Source organism: Scyliorhinus canicula, chromosome 25 (genome assembly GCF_902713615.1).
Source record: "Scyliorhinus canicula chromosome 25, sScyCan1.1, whole genome shotgun sequence".
NCBI classification, from domain to species: domain Eukaryota; kingdom Metazoa; phylum Chordata; class Chondrichthyes; order Carcharhiniformes; family Scyliorhinidae; genus Scyliorhinus; species Scyliorhinus canicula.
In genome coordinates, this window is record NC_052170.1 from 1,510,040 (window position 1) to 1,532,785 (window position 22,746).

The window sequence follows — 22,746 nt, forward strand, 5'->3', positions numbered from 1 at the left end:
CCTGATCACGGGCCAGGCTATCGCGGGCCAGGCTCCCGTGCCCCCCCCCCCCGGGGCCACATCTCCCCGTGCCCCCCCCCCCCCCCCCCCCGGGGCCACATCTCCCCGCCCCCCCCCCCCCCCCCCCCCCCCGGGCCACATCTCCCCGCCCCCCCCTCCCACCCCCCCCCGGGGCCACATCTCCCCGCCCCCCCCCCCCCCCCCACCCGAGGACTCCACAGGCCGCCCACAGAGCCAGACCCCACTGGTACGGACCTGGTGTATTTTACGCTGGCGGGACCCACCGAAAACGGGCAGCCACTTGGCCCATCGCGGGCCGGAGACCTCGCCGGGGTGAGGGGGGCCGCTGCCAACAGCCCACCGACCAGGCACGGCGCGATTCCCGCCCCCGCCGAAAAATCGGCACCGGAGAATCCGGCCAGCCGGCGTCGAGGCGGGATTCCCCCCCGCCCCCCCCCCCTTTCTTACTGGGCAGGGTGTCGGAGAATCTCGGCAGCCGGCCGTCGAGGCGGGATTCCCCCCCGCACCCACCCCCCCCCCCCCCCCCTACCCCCCCCCAACCCCCCCCCCCCCCCCCGGCAGGGTGTCAGAGAATCCGGCAGCCGGCGTCGGGCGGGATTCCACCCAGCCACCCCCCACACCCCCCCCCCCCCCCCCCCCCCCCCCCCCGGCAGGGTGTCGGAGAATCCGGCAGCCGGCGACGAGGCGGGATTCACCCCCCCCCCCCCCCCCCCCCCGGCAGGGTGTCGGAGAATCACGCCCATGATCTCCCTTTGACAAAACCATGCTGAGCATCCTTGATTAATCCCTGCCTCCCCAAGTGGAGATGAATTATGTCTCTCAGAATTTTCTCCAGTTTTCCTACCACTGACATTAGACTCACTGGCCTGTCATTTCCTGGCTTGTCCCTACAACCCTTCCTGAATAATAGCACAACATTAGCCGTCCTGCAGGCCTCTGGCACCTCTCCTGTAGCCAGAGAAGATTTGAAATGTTTTGTCAGCTGAGCTGACTGATTCACAGGTAAGGATGCATTCCCTCTCGTGGCACACAGCACCTTCAGACAATGCCAGTAGAAAATGTCAAGTCAAAAGCAGAGGAGGTAGTATAGAGGTGGAACACATTCCAGTCCATTACTGCACCACAGAATGATGGGCACAGAATCTGTGTCTCGATCCACTCAATGGCTGATCTCTGCACTTCCCCCTCTAATAGGGGCTGGTTTAGCACACTGGGCTAAATCGCTGGCTTTTAAAGCAGACCAAGGCAGGCCAACAGCACGGTTCAATTCCCGTACCAGCCTCCCCGAACAGGCGCCGGAATGTGGCAACTAGGGGCTTTTCACAGTAACTTCATTTGAAGCCTACTTGTGACAATAAGCGATTTTCATTTCATTTCCTGAAGGTTCTGACTCTCCCTGGGGTACAGTTCCCACTACTGACTCTCGCTGGGATACAGTGCCCCCTCTCCTGACTCTCTCTGGGGTACAATTCCCCTCTCCTGACTCTCGCTGAGGTACAGTTCCCCCTCTCCTGCCTCACCCTGGGGTACAGTTCCCCCTCTCCTGACTCTCCCTGGGGTACAGTTCCCCCTCTCCTGACTCTCCCTGGGGTACAGTTCCCCCTCTCCTGACTCTCGCTGAGGTACAGTTCCCCCTCTCCTGCCTCACCCTGGGGTACAGTTCCCCCTCTCCTGACTCTCCCTGGGGTACAGTTCCCCCTCTCCTGACTCTCCCTGGGGTACAGTTCCCCCTCTCCTGACTCGCCCTGGGGTACAGTTCCCCCTCTCCTGACTCTCCCTGGGGTACAGTTCCCCCTCTCCTGACTCTCCCTGGGGTACAGTTCCCCCTCTCCTGACTCTCCCTGAGGTACAGTTCCCCCTCTTCTGAAAGTGCTGATTCGCCTTGGAGTGCCGCTCCCCTCTCTGTGAACAGTGTTCTTAAAGATATTCTACTCTATATAACAGCAGGATGAATCTCACATCAGTCATGACCTGGTACGCACATTCCAGCGAGGGGCTCTGAATGATTATTACCTTTCTCCCCCGCCTCTTTCCCAATCAAAGGGCAGATATGGGCAATGGGCAGAGCTCTTTACCACAATGTCTGACAAATGTTCTTGCAATTTTCATTCTGTGTAACACCAGTTTTAATCCTTCCCTCTGGCAGGTGATTCATGACACCACGAGGATGGTCTATGAGGTGCTACTGATTGCCGTTGTCCTGATACGGCAAGTGAAGCAGACAGGTACACTGCTACTTTCATACCTCCAGATTCCCCCCTTACTCTCTGTTGGAACAAAGCAAAGGAATAACATGGCACCGAATAGAATTATCGTGTGTAATTAGGAGAGGGCAGAAAACTGTTTTGGAAAAGTAGCTAGAAGTGAGCAAAGAGAGAGTAAGAGTTGATGGCCCTTTTCAGGGTGGTTGTGATGCCTCAGAGGATGCAGTGTGGGCTCACTCCTGTACACTGTGCATATCAAAGATTTGGAAATCAGGGAGTTGGAGGGGAAATTTGAATTGACGGGAGGGAATGAGTTTAGGTACCTGCAGGCGTGGGATTTCCTACGTAGGCAGGTTCCCGTACCGGCCTCCCCGGACAGGCGCCGGAATGTGGCGACTAGGGGCTTTTCACAGTAACTTCATTGAAGCCTACTTGTGACAAAAAGTGATCTGCTGCTCAACCTTCCCGCTCCTCCCACCAAGTGGGATACAGGACAGGGTCGTTTCCAGAGTATGGGTGGGAGAAGGGAGGGTTTCGGACATCTATAAAGAACTCATGGGGTCAGAGGAAACGCAGACCGAGGAGCTGAAACACGAATGGGAAGAGGAGTTAGGAGGAGAGATAGAGGATGGTCTCTGGGCTGACGTGTTGAGTAGAGTCAACGCGTCCACATCGTGCTCCAGGCTCAGCCTGATACAATTTAAGGTCGTTCATCGGGCACACGTAACAGTGGCCCGGATGAGCAGGTTCTTTGGGGTGGAAGACAGGTATGCAAGGTGTGCGGGAGGACCAGCAAACCATGTTCATATGTTCTGGGCATGTCCGAAGCTTAGGGGATTCTGGCAGGGGTTTGCGGATGTCATGTCCACAGTGTTAAAAACAAGGGTGGCACCGAGTCCAGAGGTGGTGATTTTCGGAGTTTTGGAGGGACTCAAAGCCCCCAAAGTCAGAGACCTGGCTATCGGACATGGCTAGCTTTCTCTGTCTGGATAAAATCAAGTTCGCATGAGAGGGTCACTGTCAGGGTTTGTCCGGAGGTGGTAACTTCGTTGACTTCTTTAGAGAACATTAACTGTCAGCAGAGAAGGTGGGGGGGTTAGCTTAGATTAGTCTGCGCGTCCTCCCCGTGTTTGCGTGGGTTTCCTCCGGGTGCTCCGGTTTCCTCCCACAGTCCAAAGATGTGCGGGTTAGGTGAATTGGCCATGATAAATTGCCCTCAGTGTCCTAAAAAGTAAGGTTAAGGGGGGGGTTGTTGGGTTACGGGTATAGGGTGGATACGTGGGTTTGAGTAGGGTGATCATTGCTCGGCACAACATCGAGGGCCGAAGGGCCTGTTCTGTGCTGTACTGTTCTATGTTCTATGTTCTATTAGTGTGTTAGAAATATGGGACCTGTGAGGGAGGAAGACGGCCTTTGCACTGTGTTTATATTTGTATGTACACTGTTTCCTCTGTCATTGTTACAAAACCACAAATACCTCAATAAAATGTTTTTATTAAAAATTTGGAAATCAGCTTGGAGGGATATACTCAAAATTTGGGAATGACACTAAAGAAGGATGCAGTGTTAATTCTCCAGAAAACCAAAGAAAAGGTTAAAGCAAAATAAGTTAAAGATTGCACCTGTCCAGCTGCCCAGCGTTCCTGCCCACCATAGGACAATGGAAAATTCCACCTATGGTTACAGGTTGAACAAGGTGAGGAGCTGAATACTGAAAGGTATTTGACAGTTGGAAAAGATAAGAAGTTCGGAAAAGGTGGATGGGTAGCTCCATTAATTAAGGATGACATTAGAGCAGTAATGACATTAAGGACAGCATGGTAGCACAGTTGTTAGCATAGTTGCCTCACAGCTCCAGGGTCCCAGGTTCGATTCCCCGCTGGGCCACTGTCTGTGCGGAGTCTGCACGTTCTCCCCGTGTGTGCGTGGGTTTCCTCCGGGTGCTCCGGTTTCCTCCCACAGTCCAAAGATGTGCGGGTTAGGTGGATTGGCCATGCTAAATTGCCCTTAGTGTCCAAAAAGGTAGGGTTACAGGGATAGGATGGAGGCATGGGCTTAAGTAGGGTGCTCTTTCCAAGACCCAGTGCAGACTCGATGGGCCGAATGGCCTCCTTCTGCACTGTAAATTCTATGATTCTAGTAGTGGAAGTAGCTCCTGGGTCCCTCTAACATTAGTCACACAGTCGGACAGAGTATACAGGAAGAAATAAATGGGCCATGTTAGAAAGGTACCACAATAATCCTGGGTGGCTTTAATCTACATATGGATTGGACAAATAGATTGGCTCAGGCAGCCTGAAGAATTAGTCAGTCGACTATATGTGGGACAATTTCTGTGAGTAGTACGTTCCACAGCCAACAGGTAGCAGGCATCTGGTAATGTGCAACGGGACAGGATTAGTCAATAATCTCATGCAGTAATAATACTGTGAATACTAGAATAGACTCAATTGTTGTGGAAATAGCGAGATATTTGAGAGGACATTAAAGACAGCCCCCTCGGGTGACACAGATGTAAAAAAACGATTTCTAGATTTAAATATAAAAATAAAAGCGAATCAGTAATGAGCCCATGTTAAAGGCAGGATCATAGCTGTTGGCCGTATTGGGTTTGATATCACTGAAAGGATCATGAGATTCACTGCAATGCTGTCTGGTTTGAAGAAATATTTAAAAACCTGAAACATTGGGGCATAATTTTAGGTGAGTTAAAGGAAGTGTTCAATATTATTAAAGGAGAAGACAAGATACCAGGGTCCCGGGTTCGATTCCCGGCTTGGGTCACTGTCTGCGCGGAGTCTGCACGTTATCCCCGTGTCTGCGTGGGTTTCCTCCGGGTGCTCTGATTCCTCCCACACGTCCAGAAAGACGTGCTGTTAGGTGAATTGGACATTCTGAATTCTCCCTCTGTGACCCGAACAGGCGCCGGAATGTGGCGACTAGGGGATTTTCACAGTAACTTCATTGCAGTGTTAATGTGAGCCTACTTGTGACAATAATAAAGATTTTTTAAAATATTATGATTAAAACGTATTGCCATTACAGTGCTGTGTCCTTCCTGAAATGCTGTCAGTTTGCCTGACTATATGCTATGGGTTTGGGGATGATAGTTTTAAAAAAAAATAGATTTAGAGTACCCAATTAATTTTTTCCAGTTAACGGGCAATTTAGCGTGGCCAAACCACCTACCCTGCACATCTTTAGGTTGTAGGGGCGAAACCCATGCAAACACGGGGAGAATGTGCAAACTCCTCACGGACAGTTACCCAGAGCCGGGATCGAACCTGGGGCCTTAGCATCATGAGGCAGAGTGCTAACCACTGTGCCACCGTGCTGCCCTTGGGAATGTTAGTTGCTGCTCCATCTCATTGATATGATCAATGTTGGCCTTTGGGACCACGCGGACTCCGGAAGCAGCTGGTCTTGAAGCCTGACCACAGCAACATGCAGCCCCCCCCCCAGCGTCACCATGTGCCCAGAGCTCTCAGATGAGAGGCAATGCCAGACAGGTTGATGCTGTCCCACATCAGCTGGAAGGTGTTTAACTCCAGGAGCTCACTTTATGACTCATTATTACCCAGATCCACCTCAAGACCTGTTCTGCTTTAGACTGGACAAGAATTCGGCAATTAATTGTAGCTGGAGTGCGTGTGAAGACCCCCAGACGCCCACGGAGTACACCTTCTGCATACAAGAGAAGGACGGGTGAGTGGTTCCAACATATTAATGGAGGCGGTGAGCCTGGTGCGCGGAAAGCTAAATGTTCCCAGCTGACAATCTTTAATTGGAACTTGGTCAGACATTATCCTGTCTTATCTATGTTCACCACATTAATGGAGTTTCTGCTCCAGTGCAGTACTGTGGGACTGAGTAACGTCATTGACCTGAAATGCTGACTCTGTTTTTCTCTCCGCCAATGCTGCCTGACCCACAAGAAAACGTTCCTCAGTGAGAGTTTGTGCCTTCAACAAACCTGGAGTGAAATGAGGGGTGAAGAAATTGTGCATCACCCAGCTCTCAATCTTACATAGAAACATACATAGAGAAATAGAAGCAGGAGGAGGCCATTCAGCCCTCCCAGCCTGCTTCCCCATTGTAGCCATGCTGGCCACGCAAAATGGACACTGAGCCAAACTAAAATGGAAGGCTGCTGAGAAACAGACAGTTCAGCCAGAACAGCAGTCTGCAAAGAGCAGTTTGCATTCTGCAGCAGCAGAAACCAGTTTGGGCTCAGGTGAAGAGACCTTAGCTAGGTGCAAATGGCAAAACGCTTTGCATGCTAATGAGGCCATCAGACTTGAACACCCACACAATAGATACATTTGGTTCTGAATGGACACATTCCAATCAAGACCCAGACATCGAGGCACCAGAAACCTCCAAACAAAAGGACATAAGAAACGCCCCCTCCATCACGGAGACCCCCTCGCATTGGGGAATTAATCCAGTATCGATAAGAAATTGATCCAATAGGTAGAGCCCGCCCGAGAAGAGGGAAGGACAACGGAACCCCTATAAAAGATAGGGACCTCGTGTTGTCCGGTCTGTTAAACCTGTGCTCCGGCCCCGACTGACACCTGGTATCCTGACTCCAGCCGTTGAGCACCAGCCGCCGAAACCGTAAGTTCAACGCTCGCTACGCGATCCAAGCCCGCTAGACTCCCAAGTGCCAGAACGCTTGCTGAAGGCTGCAGACAAAACCAGGACGAAGGCCTCGTTCTCTGACCTTGCCTGTTCCTGTTAGATAAGTATTCTGTTTGCTTATGTTTAGTTGTAGCTTAGTCTCTTAGTGTGTGTGTGCATGAGTATTTATTATTAACTGTATAATAAATATTGATCGTTTGAACTTGACTAATCGGTGTATCGTCTTTATTACTTTGAACCCTTGAGGACCTGTGTTTCGTGCACATTTAGTGGCGACATCCGCCGGGACCCTGTTGTAAGTGGAAACACCACAGTGTCCAGGACCCTGAAATTTGAATTAGAACTCCAAATTGCAGAGAAAGAAAGAGATCACAAGTATTCAAGGTGTTCAAAATAATAAGCGAAATTCGGAAGTGTGTTTAGTGCATGCGTACTAACAGGGCTGTAAGGTAAAACTGAAAGCTTTTTGTTGCGACAAACTTTCGGTAGTTTTGTAATCGGAAAATAGCGCAAGCCGTACCCTTTTTCGAAACACCACCCCAGCAACCCCCTGTTCCAAATTATAAAAAGAGAGTCAGAGGAAATGGCCATGCAGGCAATGGAACGTCTGATGGACCCAGAAAGGTTTGTGGTCGCAGCGACCAGCAGCAGTAGCAGAGTAGGCCAGTGTCCCACGTGGGAGCTGGAACTCCGCAAATACTTACAAGGAAAGGGATGGCCCCTTTGGAAAGAGTTTTGTGCAAATGAGGAGACAGGTCCCGGAAGTATAGGTCATACTTGGTGGGAGAACCTCTCTCAGATACACAAAAAGAGTTTAAGTAAAGCACGCAAGCCGATGGCGATTGTGTCCTGCTTGGCACAGTTGCGAGGCGCAGAGGAGGTTATCAGGACGCTCCGGGCAGATTTAGAGGAAAGGAACCGAATGAGTAAGGTCGATGTCAGGGACATCGAGAAAGAAAACCTGGATCTTAAAGGGAAGTTGGCAGAGAAGGGTAGAGAGGTGGATGATGCCAAGAGGGCTCACCAGTCTTGTCTAGCTCATCTGAACAGTTCCCAGACCCAGTATGAGAAAGCCTATCAGGACGTGCAACGTGCCGTTCTGATAAGACAGGAATCGGAGAAGCAGGTGGAGGCATTGCAGAGGCAATGTTCGGATCTCAAAGCAGCTTTGAGAGCACTCCACGCTGCAACAACCGAACAAAGACAAAGCACAGTTGACCACGCGAAATGCAGAAAACAGATTGCGGAACTGCAATCTCTGCTTTCGGTGCAGAATGGCTTCCAAAGCACCTTTGGAGCTCAGTTAGATGGGGAAAACGCCCCAGATTGGCAGGAATTAAGCGAGACAGCGCAGCGTTATGTTCAGGGAACATGTGCGCCCGCAGCTCAGCAGAAACGACAGGCACCCCAACCCCCCACAGCTCAGATCATAACCGCACCCATGAATCCCGTAACCACACAGAGGAAAGCCGAATCAGAAGGCGCCCCAGACATAACTTACACCACCCCTTTAACAGTAACCCAGCTAAGGGACGCTTGTGAAAAGATCACTCCGTTCCTCCCCACCGCAGACCCCCACCAGTTTTTCGCTAAAGTAAAACAGCAGGCTACCATGTACGGCCTGGATGAGAGAGAGCAGGTTAAGCTCACCGTGCTGAGCTTAGACCAGAGTGTAGTGGCAGCCCTCCCCGACCCACAGAACGTGGCAGGAGGCAGCCTAGAGGAGATGCACACTGCCATTTTAGATGCCATCGGGTACAATAGAGGTGACCCCGTAGAAGGCTTGAATAAGTGCAGGCAGAAGAGATCTGAGCACCCCACAGCATTCGCCGGAAGGCTGTGGATTCACTTCAGCGCAGTTTTCGGACAGCTAGATAGAGCGCATTTAACCCGCGAAAACATGGTTAAGTGGACGCGCACAATTATCTCACACGCAACAGAAGCAGGACAGAGCGCTTGCAATAATTACGACCCCTCAGAAGAGGCCCATAACGAGAAATGGGTCCTCAAAAGATTGTCCCGCGCTTGGGAGCAATCGCTTCAGGCAAAAGCAAAGGTTAGATCCCCAGAAGAGGCTCAGGCTGCTGCAGATATCCAAGCAGTCAGAGAGCACCAGAAGCCCGCATGGGTAAATGAAGGCAAGAGCAGCCCTCAACAGAAAGGACAGGAATGCTATAACTGTGGACAGTTAGGACATTGGGCAAAAGAGTGTAATGCACCCCAGCGATCTCAGAGAGGCCAGCAGACAGGCACTCTGAACCGCAACAAAGCAAAACCCATCCACAATGTAGCAGTACAGTCAGGACCCACCAATGTGGACGAGACGAACTGACGGTGTTCGGGCTCCCCCACTTGGGTCTGTGACACACTATGGGACTCATCAGGGAGGCCCGTAGTCACGGCAAAAGTCAAAGGGAAGCCCATAGAGTTACTGTGGGACACAGGAGGATCCCGCACCACCATTAACTCCACAACCACGGCACACGCAGACACGTGGCCGACCACCTCCACCATCACACTTAGCGGGTTCACCGGACACTCGCAGCAGGGACATATCACAGCACCCGTAGCGATCCAGCTAGGGAACATTAGCACAAGGCACCCCGTAGTTTTAGTAAATCTTCCCCGGACAGCAGAGCACATCCTGGGGATAGATTTTATGAACGCCCACAGCTTGTCGTTCGACCCAGTGAACCAGTGTGTCTGGCGAATGGCGAGATCAGACAGAGCCCCAGCCACCCTCACAGTAGGAGACTACGCTAATCGGATTAGCGCAGTGGGAGAGTACTCATTCGACCTGACTACACTCCACACCGACAGACAAATTAAGGCCCTACTAAACAAACACAGGACAGCATTTGCAAGTCACCGTCATGACTGTGGTAGAATGACTGGACAAGTTCATGTTACCGGACAGGACCCCCGACCGCAAAAGCAGTATAGATTTCCCCTCGAGGCAGAGGTGGAAATAGAAAAGGTTATAGGCAGCTTGTTGGACCAAGGTGTACTAAGAACGGTAGCCTCCACCAACAATGCCCCTATTTGGCCAGTGAGGAAGCCCGATGGATCATGGCGTCTGACCATCGATTATCGGGAACTCAACAAAGTAACCCCCGCAGTAGCCCCAACGGTAGCTACTAGTCCCGAGACCATGCTCAAGCAGGGTCTCAACGCCAAGTACTTCACGGTATTGGACATCAGTAATGGATTCTGGTCAATACCATTGGCAAAAGCGTGCCAATACAAATTCGCATTCACTTTTAAAACACAGCAGTACACGTGGACATGCCTCCCACAAGGATTCCACAATTCCCCCTCCATTTTCCACCGACAGCTGGCAAGTGGATTAGAAAAATTTTCCCGACCCGAATGTCTGGTACAGTATGTAGACGACCTACTACTGCAGACAGACACAAAGGCAGAGCACATTTCGCTTCTGGCCGAACTCCTGGAACTCTTAACAGAAATTGGCTGTAAAGTTAACCCGAAAAAGGCCCAAATATTGGAAAGTAAAGTGATGTATTTGGGATCAGTCATCACGCACGGCAAACGCGAGATCGAATTCAAAAGAATTGATTCGATCGTCAAATTGCCCCTTCCCCAGAATGTTTCAGCCCTCCGGTCGTTTTTAGGACTGGTTGGCTATTGTCGGAACCACATCGACGGATTCGCGACAAAAGCCGCCCCACTTTCAGACCTCCTTAAGAAAGGAGCCCCCTGGGAATGGCTTCCGCAGCATACAGGCGCTGTGGAAGAGTTGAAACGAGCCCTTAGTGCAGCACCCGCGCTGCTAGTCCCCGACCAACTTTCACCGTACGCAATAGAGGTAGCTAGCACAGATCTGACCCTCTCGGCCGTGTTGCTTCAGGAACGGCACGAGCAGCTAAGACCAGTGGCTTATGCCTCCCGACTGTTAGACCCAGTAGAACAAGGATTTTCGGCCTGTGAGAGGCACCTCCTTGCTGTCTTCTGGGCAGTACAGTACTTTTCCTACATAACCGGACTAAACCCCATCACCATTCTAACCGAACACACACCCACACAGCTACTACTAGACGGTCGACTGAAGGACGGTTCAGTTAGCCAGATTAGGGCAGCTAGGTGGACCCTACTTTTACAAGGACGGGACATTACAGTAAAACGGACACGCACCCACACATACTTAGCAGACAACCTCCAATACCCCGGACAGCCCCATGACTGTGAAATTGTAGCTCCCCTGCATAACACAGGACCCTTTATCGCAAAGACACCCCCCAGGAAGATAGGGAACCCGAAACAAAGCCCCCAGCCCACAGACACGTGTGGACCCTTGAGGATTTATGTAGACGGTTCCTCCACAGTTTTAAATGGTGAGCGTATCACAGGATGCGGCATCTATGTAGAGGACGCGCAGGGGCGCGCTCTCGAAGAAATCGCTCTTAAGTTACCAGGTCACTTAGGCGCGCAGGCAGCAGAGCTAGCAGCCATAGCGTACATAGTGGACCACCCCGATTCTTTCCCCAGCCCAGCAGACATATATTCAGACAGCTTATATGTCTGTAACAGTTTAACCGATTTTCTGCCCCTGTGGAGGACACGAGGTTTTGTCTCCGCAGACGGGAAACCCCTTCCATCAGCCCCTCTACTCCAGCATATTTTAGCGAAAGCGAAGGACAGGACCTTCGGCATAATAAAAGTAAGAAGTCACCATAGGTCATCACCCCCTGGGAACGTAAAGGCCGACGCATTGGCTAAGGCAGGTTCCAGGAGAGGACACTTATGGACCCCCCCAGCTAGCGCACCAGCTAGCGCCCCTGTGAGCGCAGTCCAAGTCTCACAGACTGATATTAAAGATCTCGTGGCAGCACAAAAACAGGACGGAGACCTCAGGGAGGTTTTCAAGGGAAACTTTGTGCCTGCTTACGAGCACTTTAAACACGCACTGACCACACATGAGGGTGTGATCATTAAGGACCGACTTTATGTGGTCCCACAGCAGGACAGGAATCAGATGATTGCCTTGTTCCATGACGGACACGGGCATCAGGGAATTGATGCAACAACGAGGCACCTCAGGCAACTCTGTTGGTGGCCTGATCTCAGGAATGATGTAACGCACTACATTGAGAATTGCCTGATTTGTGCTCAGAATAACCCGGAGAGGTATTCTAAGAAAGCACAACTTCGGCATACTCGCCCAGTTAACGGCCCTTGGACAAACCTCCAGATCGACTTTATAGGTCCATTGCCCCCTTGTCGGAATGGCTATAAATACGTTCTGGTGGTGATAGATACCTTTACCAAATGGGTAGAGGCATTTCCCTCACGAACAAACACAGCTAAGACAGCTGCAAAGATCCTGACCCACCACATCTTCACGAGATGGGGTTTACCCCGAAGTATCGATTCGGACCAGGGATCTCACTTTACAGGACGGGTCATGAGGAACGTCCTGACAATATTCGGAATCAAACAGAACTTCCACATTGCGTATCATCCACAGTCCAGCGGGATTGTGGAGCGCATGAATCGGACCCTAAAAACTACCCTTAGGAAAATGGTTCAAGAGAACAATTCCACATGGGATTCAGTGCTCCCATTTGCACTTATGTTCATAAGGAACACTGTCTCCACATCGACAGGATACACACCACATACACTCATGACCGGACGCCCTATGAAAGGTACAGAATTCCTTTTAGGACTGGACATGACAAGCCCCGAAGTGACGGCCCTCACACATGAAAAGGCAGTTAAAGATCTAGTTGAGACTGTGAGGTCTGCACAGCTCGCAGCCGCAGTCCAGCTAGGGAAACGCCGACAGCAACGTACTGCCTGTTTCAATAAGACCGTCCACACCACAGAATTCCAGGTTGGGCAACAGGTAATGTTATCTGTTTATAACCCCAGCAGTTTTTTGGCTCCAAAATATTCCGGTCCCTACTCAATTTCGGACAAAATTAGCCCCTCCGTTTACAGGATCAAATATCCTAATGGGAAGACCGCGTGGTTCCATATAAACCAGTTAAAGGCATATGGAACACAGGCCAACCATGCTCACCATGTCCTGCTAGACGCAGCAGAACACTCCACCCCGCCCACCAGAGACACCTTTCCACCATCCCCCTCACAGACCAGTTCATTAACGGACTCGCCCACGACTCCGCCCACAGACCACTACAGACCACGCCCCGACACGCCCACAAGCTGCCACAGCAGAGACAGCAGGACTGACACTGACTCTGAAGACAGCGACACCACACAGCCATACAGCCCACACTGCACCAACTACGACCCCGACTCCAGTGACCCCATGGAAGTCACTTACCTCAAAAACCCCGAACCACCACCCGACCCCGACTACCCCGACAACACACTCGACGCTACACAATGGCACAGGGACAATTCCTACAGACTTGTCCGCAATGATGAGAGTGACCCCCGGTCACACAACTCCAAAATAGCATGCCTGATCCACACAAGGGTGTGGGATCCGGGAGAGCAGGACGACACGGTGTCTGACTCCCGACACGGCAACCCCTTTGTGACCCTGTTCACAGAGGCAGAATCAAAGTGAGGTGTCCAGATGATGTAAGATAGGAATCGTTTGAGGGAAACGATGTCCTTTCTGATGGAACCTGCACGTATGTTTGTCTTCGTTTTATGTTTTGTTTGTTTTCAGGAATGTAAATGTTTCAGCTGGAGGATGGACATCTTCTTTTCAGCTGAAAAGATTGTGACCACCTCACATACACGTTAGCTTGTCTGCCGAAACTTTTGAGAACTTCGGTTTGATTGGAGATCCTTTCCAAAGTTGTAAGGCCACACGCCAAATAGCTTGTCCGCAGATATCTCTGAGAACTTCAGGGATGTCCTCAGTTGGAGCATCTTGGCTCCCTTGGTTTTTTAGGTGCCCCTCTATTCGGCGAAATAGAGGCTGCAAGTCATGGTCAACACATTCGTACCCGTTTCCTCCAGGTTACTCAGGCAGTGGACAAACGGCACTGAGGACCCGCCCTGTCTGAGAACCAACCCTTGGTCAGCCAAGCTCGGGTATGGCACAGCACGCCCTACCCGGGGATCCCATCCAACTCGTACCCGTAGCGGCCCATACGCAACTCATTCGGATGTTTCTTTCCAAGTTTGTTTTCATTTTAGGTTAGGTAGCCCTTCGGCCGCCATCCCACATGCTATTTACATCCGGGAACATTCGGATGGTAAATCAGCAAAGCCTGCGAGACGGCTCGCAGAAGGAAGGATTGTTAGGTGTATGCTGGTCTTTAAATTCGCTTTTTGAAAAAAAAAATGAGGGGAGTCACAGGGTGTGACTTAGCCAGTCATTTTTAAGGGTCAATTGGGTTTTGAAAGACAGATGCACTAACAAGTAAAGGTCTTAAACTGTGTATTGACAGATACTGTGCTTGATCCCAAAGGTTTCAAAGGACGAGACAGAGGTCGAAGCCAGGATTGTCAATACCGGAGGAAGAAGGAAGAGAAAGAAGAAGAACAGCAAAATGATGGAAGCCCACTTATTACTATTTAATGTCATATGTATATGTGTGGAAACAAGACACGTTTCCCCCACAACCCCCACCGTAAATGTTAGTACAGCAAACCCCCAGTGCTCAGCTCTGATCAGCGAGGTTCAGACCTGGTGTACTAAATTCATGACGTGGTACTCCATGTCCTACATAATCGAATCACTGTTGGTGATTGCGATCCTCACCATCCTAGTGCAGACCCTCAGGTTGAGGAAATGGAAGAGGAGAGCCTCTCGTTCCAGCACCTCACCCATCTATAGAGTGCAATCCCCCATCTTCGGATTCCACCAAACCCCTCAACCCCTCACTGATTACAACACTCTGTAAATAAAATTCAGCCATGTATTATATTGTTCCATACTCGACTGCCGAGTTGGGAAGTGTGATGTTGTGGTGTGAATGGTTAAGGTTTAGAGTGATTAAATGTTTAAGTTAAGGTTAATAGTGATAGGTAGAGGTTCCCAATTGTAGTAATGCATGTCCCTTTGACATAGGGCCAAGTAGAAATGTTAGTTAAATTTTTTTTCTCTTCTTCCCATAGTTTAGAACAGAGTAGAACAGGAACTGGCAAGAGGTCAGAACACAAGGAGGCAAAGCACATAGGTGATCCTTCACAATAGTATGATTGTGAGGATCACAAGGAGGGAATGTAGCCATGCTGGCCACGCAAAATGGACACTGAGCCAAACTAAAATGGAAGGCTGCTGAGAAACAGACAGTTCAGCCAGAACAGCAGTCTGCAAAGAGCAGTTTGCATTCTGCAGCAGCAGAAACCAGTTTGGGCTCAGGTGAAGAGACCTTAGCTAGGTGCAAATGGCAAAACGCTTTGCATGCTAATGAGGCCATCAGACTTGAACACCCACACAATAGATACATTTGGTTCTGAATGGACACATTCCAATCAAGACCCAGACATCGAGGCACCAGAAACCTCCAAACAAAAGGACATAAGAAACGCCCCCTCCATCACGGAGACCCCCTCGCATTGGGGAATTAATCCAGTATCGATAAGAAATTGATCCAATAGGTAGAGCCCGCCCGAGAAGAGGGAAGGACAACGGAACCCCTATAAAAGATAGGGACCTCGTGTTGTCCGGTCTGTTAAACCTGTGCTCCGGCCCCGACTGACACCTGGTATCCTGACTCCAGCCGTTGAGCACCAGCCGCCGAAACCGTAAGTTCAACGCTCGCTACGCGATCCAAGCCCGCTAGACTCCCAAGTGCCAGAACGCTTGCTGAAGGCTGCAGACAAAACCAGGACGAAGGCCTCGTTCTCTGACCTTGCCTGTTCCTGTTAGATAAGTATTCTGTTTGCTTATGTTTAGTTGTAGCTTAGTCTCTTAGTGTGTGTGCATGAGTATTTATTATTAACTGTATAATAAATATTGATCGTTTGAACTTGACTAATCGGTGTATCGTCTTTATTACTTTGAATTTGACCTTGGAATACTTGTGACGTTGCCTATACGGCAGCTGGCGACTCCAGAGCTTAAATAATTACATAGAACAGAGCCTAGCCGTGTTAAGCACACGTCGAACTCGGAGGCGTGTTAATACACTCCAATAAACGCGTTTTACGCCCATAGTAAAACGTGCAACACCATTCATTATGATCATGGCTGATCATCAGGTCCAATACCCTGATCCCACCTTCTCCCATATCCCTCGATCCCTTTAGCCCCAAGAGCTGTATCTAATCCATTCCTGAAATTACACAGCGTTTTGGTCTCAACTACTTTCTGTGGGCACAAATTCCACAGATTCACCACTCTCTGGGTGAAGAAATTTCTCCTCACCCCAGTCCTAAAGGGTTTACCCCTTATCCCCCACCATCGGGAACATTCTTTCTGAATCTCTCCTGTCTAATCCTGTCAGAATTTTGTAAGTTTCTATGAGATCCCCTCTCACTCTTTTAAACTCCAACGAATATAATCCTAACCAATTTAGTATCTCCTCATATGACAGTCCCACCATCCCAGGAATCAGTCTGGTAAACCTTCGCTGCACTCCCTCCATAGCAAGAACATCCTTCCTCAGATAAGGACACCAAAACTGCACACAGTACTCCAGGTGTGGCCTCACCAATGCCCTGTACAATTGCAGTAAAACGTCCCTATTCCTATACTCAAATCCTCTCGCTATGAAGGCCACGTACCATTTTCCATCTTTAGCAGCTGCTGTATCTGTGCGCTTACTTTCACTGACTGACGCAGAAGTATACCAAGGTCTCACTGAGTATCCGCCTCTCCCAATTTACAAAATAATCAATTCAAAAAATAATCTGCCTTCCTATTTTTCCTACCGAAGTGGATAACCTCACATTTATCCACATTATACTGCATCTTCCGTGCATATGCCCACTCACTCAGCCTGTCCAAATCTTCCTCTGGTCCTGCCATCTTCAGGCTTTGCAAACCTAAATTTCATGTTCCTGGGCTAAAAAGGTTATCAGGCAGGTTGTATTCAGAATCACAGAAGTGTAACGGTGCAGAAAGAGGCCATTCAGCCCATCATATCTACACCAGCTCTCCACGTGGACAGGCGCCGGAATGTGGCGACTAGGGGCTTTTCACAGTAACTTCATTGAAGCCTACTCGTGACAATAAGCGATTTTCATTTTCATTTCATGACTTAGTGCGTTCTTCTGTTTTTTCACCCTACCCTTGAACATCGTTTCTTGAGTATAACAGATCAAATAGAGACGTTTCAAATGATTAATAATACTAATAATAATCTTTATTATTGTCACAAGTAGGCTTACATTAACACTGCAATGAAGTTACTGTGAAAAGCCCCTAGTCGCCACATTCCGGTGCCTGTTCGGATACACAGAGGGAGAATTCAGAATGTCCAATTCACCTGACAGCACGTCTTTCGGGACTTGTGTGTGAGACATTCTTTCCTCTGGGGGGAGAAGCCAGAACAAGGCCCATAACCTTAAAATTATTCCAGGTTGAGCATCCTTATCCAAAATGCTTGGGGCTGAGTGTGTGTCGGATTTCGGAATTTTTTGGATTTCGGAAAATAATATAATAATGCACATGTGCGGCACGTTGGGACCTGCAGCACATTGGGACCTGCGCATGTGCGGCACGTTGGGACCTGCGCACGTGCAGCACATTGGGACCCGCATGTGCTGCACATTGGGACCTGCGCATGTGCTGCACATTGGGACCTGTGCATGTGCTGCACATTGGGACCTGCGCATGTGCGGCACGTTGGGACCTGCAGCACGTTGGGACCTGCGCATGTGCTGCACATTGGGACCTGCGCATGTGCTGCACATTGGGACCTGCGGCACATTGGGACCTGCGCATGTGCAGCACATTGGGACCTGCGCATGTGTGGCATGGTGGGACCTGCATATGTGCGACACATTGGGATCTGCACATGTGCGGCATGTTGGGACCTGCGCATGTGCTGCACACTGGGACCTGCGGCACATTGGGACCTGCGCATGTGCTGCACATTGGGACCTGCGCATGTGCTGCACATTGGGGCCTGCGGCACATTGGGACCTGCGCATGTGCTGCACATTGGGACCTGCGCATGTGCTGCACATTGGGGCCTGCGGCACATTGGGACCTGCGCATGTGCTGCACATTGGGACCTGCGCATGTGCTGCACATTGGGACCTGCGGCACATTGGGACCTGCGCATGTGCTGCACATTGGGACCTGCGCATGTGCTGCACGTTGGGACCTGCGCATGTGCTGCACATTGGGGCCTGCGCATGTGCTGCACATTGGAACCTGCGCATGTGCAGCAAATTGGGACCTGTGGCACGTTGGGACCTGCGCATGTGCAGCACTTTGGGACCTGCGCATGTGCTGCACGTTGGGACCTGCGCATGTGCGGCACGTTGGGACCTGCGCATGTGCAGCATGATGGAACCTGCGATTCGTCCGTGATCCTTCCCAGAGCCTTGTGGGATTTGCCACTCATGGTGGCATGTCGGTGCTCAAGAAAAAGTGTGGATTTCAGAATGTTTCGGATAAGGAATATTCAACCAGTACTTCCAGCACAAACCAGCCATTCAGCCCAACTGGTCCCTGCTGGTGTTCATGCCCACAACGGCCTCCTTCCTCCTCTCTTTGCCTCACCCTCTCAGCATAAACATCCATCCCTGGATTCCTCATGTGTTTATCCAGCCTCTCCTTAAAAATATCGAGATGCTTCACCTCAACCAATCCTGTGGTAGCGAGTTCCACATTCTCAGCACTCTCGAGGTAAAGAAGTTTCTTTTCAATTCCCCATTGGATTTCTCAGTCACAGTCCTCTATTTATGGTCTCTTTCTGGTCTTGCTAACCAGCGGAAACATCTTCTCCACATTTAACCCAACAAACAATTCTAAAGACCTCTGACACTTCATTCCTCAGCCATCTCTTTGACGAGGCAATGTCAGGAAGCACTGAAAAAGCAAAGGAAATCTCGAACTCTCCTTGCTGCAAACTTCAACATGAGGCTGGGGGTCAAGTGAAACTTTTACATCAGGGATTGATAGTTTTTTGATAGACAACGTCACTGTAAAACCTTCAGCAGACCCGAGAAGGTGATCCAAACATAGGTTTATTTTCCAATCAAAAGAAAAGGCGTCAACGTGGCATACAGCACATAGGTCCCATCCGGGACTACCGGTCATACCATCCCAATCTGGGACAGCTTTAAAATGTTGGTTTCACTTGTTTAGGCCTTAGCCCATCAATGGGGGAACTCGTATTCCACCAGCCCATGGGAAGATCAATAGGGTGGTCTCCGTGGGTCCTGTGAGGGTTATACAGTCACTAAGGGTTTCAGAAGCAAGTCAGGAAGATGCAGCAGAGATTACAGGTCATCCAGGATCTAGTTGTACGGTGAAACAGGCCTGAGGGGCTGAATGGTCTAGTCCTTTTCGCATGTTCCTATTTCTTATTGACGACAACTTTTCATCTACTGCTTCCAACTTTGAAGTTTTCTCAACCTTAAGTGTGTAATATTTACATCCCTAAGGAGCTAACCCCCCACTGGGCCTCGTGCCCAGCACTCGCTTCCACCTGAAACAAGTGACCAGTGCAACAGACCGTGCACACAAATAACAGCGAACAGTGATGTTCATACACTAACAAGCTGCTCTTACTTCTGCTCCACAGCACTGATCTGACTCAAACACCGACACTTTCCCTTTCACTAACCATGGATAGGAAGCGGTTCACTGCAGGCACAACCTACGTTGCCTGGGTCAAGACCAATAGGACACAGAGAGAGGAATGCTTATCAAGACTGGAATTCACCATTGATGATATAGGTACAGAGACTGCTTTAATATTCACAGACAGCATTTTAATAGTCTGTAACAGCGGGTGTGTAAGACTGGCTGAACTGGATATCAACGGCAGGCATATTAGCGTATTTCTGTCACATCCTTACGGCAGGACTGGGTTGCAGAGTGAATTAGTTGGGTCTATCACCAAAATTTAAGCAGAGCTAAGATCAATGGGCTGCACATCCAACCTGTCTGGCAGGAAGAGATGGAGTGGAATTGGAATGCCGGGGCAGCTACTAGTGAGTTGTAGATTACCAAACACACTCCATCCAGACCAGATGGCAATCTCACTGAAAAAGATTAATATTTCATAACTCGTTCTCTCACTGGAGTAGAGTTCCACACACACTGATTCTTATCAGGGTAGGGGTTCCACACACACTGATTCTTATCAGGGTAGGGGTCCCACACACACTGACTCTCACTGGGGTACGGGTCCCACTCACACTGACTCTCACTGGGGTATGGGCCCCACACACACTGACTCTCACTGGGGAACGGGTCCCACACACACTGACTCTCACTGGGATACAGTTACACACACACTGACTCTCACTGGGGTACGGGTCCCACACACACTGACTCTCACTGGGATACAGTTACACACACAATGACTCTCACTGGGGTACGGGTCCCACACACAATGACTCTCACTGGGGTACGGGTCCCACACACACTGACTCTCACTGGGGTACGGGTCCCACACACACTGACTCTCACTGGGATACAGTTCCACACACACTGACTCTCACTGGGGTACGGGTCCCACACACATTGACTCTCACTGGGGTACGGGTCCCACACACACTGACTTTCACTGGGGTACGGGTCACACACACACTGACTCTCACTGGGGTACGGGACCCACACACACTGACCCTCACTGGGGTACGGGTCCCACACACACTGACCTTCACTGGGGTACGGGTCCCACACACACTGACTCTCACTGGGGTACGGGTCCCACACACACTGACTCTCACTGGGGTACGGGTCACACACACACTGACTCTCACTGGGGTACGGGTCCCACACACACTGACTCTCACTGGGGTACGGGTCCCACACACACTGACTCTCACTGGGGTACGGGTCCCACACACACTGACTCTCACTGGGGTACGGGTCCCACACACACTGACTCTCACTGGGATACAGTTCCACACACACTGACTCTCACTGGGGTACGGGTCCCACACACATTGACTCTCACTGGGGTACGGGTCCCACACACACTGACTCTCACTGGGGTACGGGTCACACACACACTGACTCTCACTGGGGTACGGGTCCCACACACACTGACCCTCACTGGGGTACGGGTCCCACACACACTGACCTTCACTGGGGTACGGGTCCCACACACACTGACTCTCACTGGGGTACGGGTCCCACACACACTGACTCTCACTGGGGTACGGGTCACACACACACTGACTCTCACTGGGGTACGGGTCCCACACACACTGACTCTCACTGGGGTACGGGTCCCACACACACTGACTCTCACTGGGGTACGAGTCCCACACACACTGACTCTCACTGGGGTACGGGTCCCACACACACTGACTCTCACTGGGGTCCCACACACACTGACTCTCACTGGGGTACGGGTCCCACACACACTGACTCTCACTGGGGTACGGGTCCCACACACTGACTCTCACTGGGGTACGGGTCACACACACACTGACTCTCACTGGGGTACGGGTCCCACACACACTGACTCTCACTGGGGTACGGGTCCCACACACACTGACTCTCACTGGGGTACGGGTCCCACACACACTGACTCTCACTGGGGTCCCACACACACTGACTCTCACTGGGGTACGGGTCCCACACACTGACTCTCACTGGGGTACGGGTCACACACACACTGACTCTCACTGGGGTACGGGTCACACACACACTGACTCTCACTGGGGTACGGGTCCCACACACACTGACTCTCACTGGGGTACGGGTCCCACACACACTGACTCTCACTGGGGTACGGGTCACACACACACTGACTCTCACTGGGGTATGGGTCCCACACACAGTGACTCTCACTGGGGTACGGGTCCCACACACACTGACTCTCACTGGGGTACGGGTCCCACACACACTGACTCTCACTGGGGTACGGGCCCCACACACACTGACTCTCACTGGGGTACGGGTCCCACACACACTGACTCTCACTGGGGTACGGGTCCCACACACACTGACTCTCACTGGGGTACGGATCCCACACACACTGACTCTCACTGGGGTACGGGTCACACATAGACTGACTCTCACTGGGGTACGGGTCCCACACACACTGACTCTCACTGGGGTACGGGTCCCACACACACTGACTCTCACTGGGGTACGGGTCCCACACACACTGACTCTCACTGGGGTACGGGTCCCACACACACTGACTCTCACTGGGGTACGGGTCCCACACACTGACTCTCACTGGGGTACGGGTCACACACACACTGACTCTCACTGGGGTACGGGTCCCACACACACTGACTCTCACTGGGGTACGGGTCCCACACACACTGACTCTCACTGGGTACGGGTCCCACACACACTGACTCTCACTGGGGTCCCACACACACTGACTCTCACTGGGGTACGGGTCCCACACACTGACTCTCACTGGGGTACGGGTCACACACACACTGACTCTCACTGGGGTACGGGTCACACACACACTGACTCTCACTGGGGTACGGGTCCCACACACACTGACTCTCACTGGGGTACGGGTCCCACACACACTGACTCTCACTGGGGTACGGGTCACACACACACTGACTCTCACTGGGGTATGGGTCCCACACACAGTGACTCTCACTGGGGTACGGGTCCCACACACACTGACTCTCACTGGGGTACGGGTCCCACACACACTGACTCTCATTGGGGTACGGGCCCCACACACACTGACTCTCACTGGGGTACGGGTCCCACACACACTGACTCTCACTGGGGTACGGGTCCCACACACACTGACTCTCACTGGGGTACGGATCCCACACACACTGACTCTCACTGGGGTACGGGTCACAC

The 22,746-nt window shown here is 51.2% G+C and overlaps 1 protein-coding gene across 5 annotated transcripts in view; it reads left to right on the top strand.

The window, feature by feature from the left end:
• Window positions 1-22,746, top strand: part of LOC119957193 (interleukin-12 receptor subunit beta-2-like) — a 105,020-nt gene that overhangs the window by 32,762 nt on the left and 49,512 nt on the right. For 3 of the 5 annotated variants that reach the window (XM_038785001.1, XM_038785004.1, XM_038785002.1), the window contains exons 3-5: window positions 2,168-2,246; window positions 5,807-5,930; window positions 19,523-19,677. In XM_038785001.1, coding sequence (XP_038640929.1) covers window positions 2,189-2,246; window positions 5,807-5,930; window positions 19,523-19,677 — 337 coding nt within the window. In that variant the 5' untranslated portion in view covers window positions 2,168-2,188. Of the gene's footprint in view, window positions 1-2,167; window positions 2,247-5,806; window positions 5,931-18,258; window positions 18,622-19,522; window positions 19,678-22,746 lie in introns of those variants that run through there. The other 2 variants (XM_038785005.1, XM_038785003.1) reach the window with 2 other exon arrangements.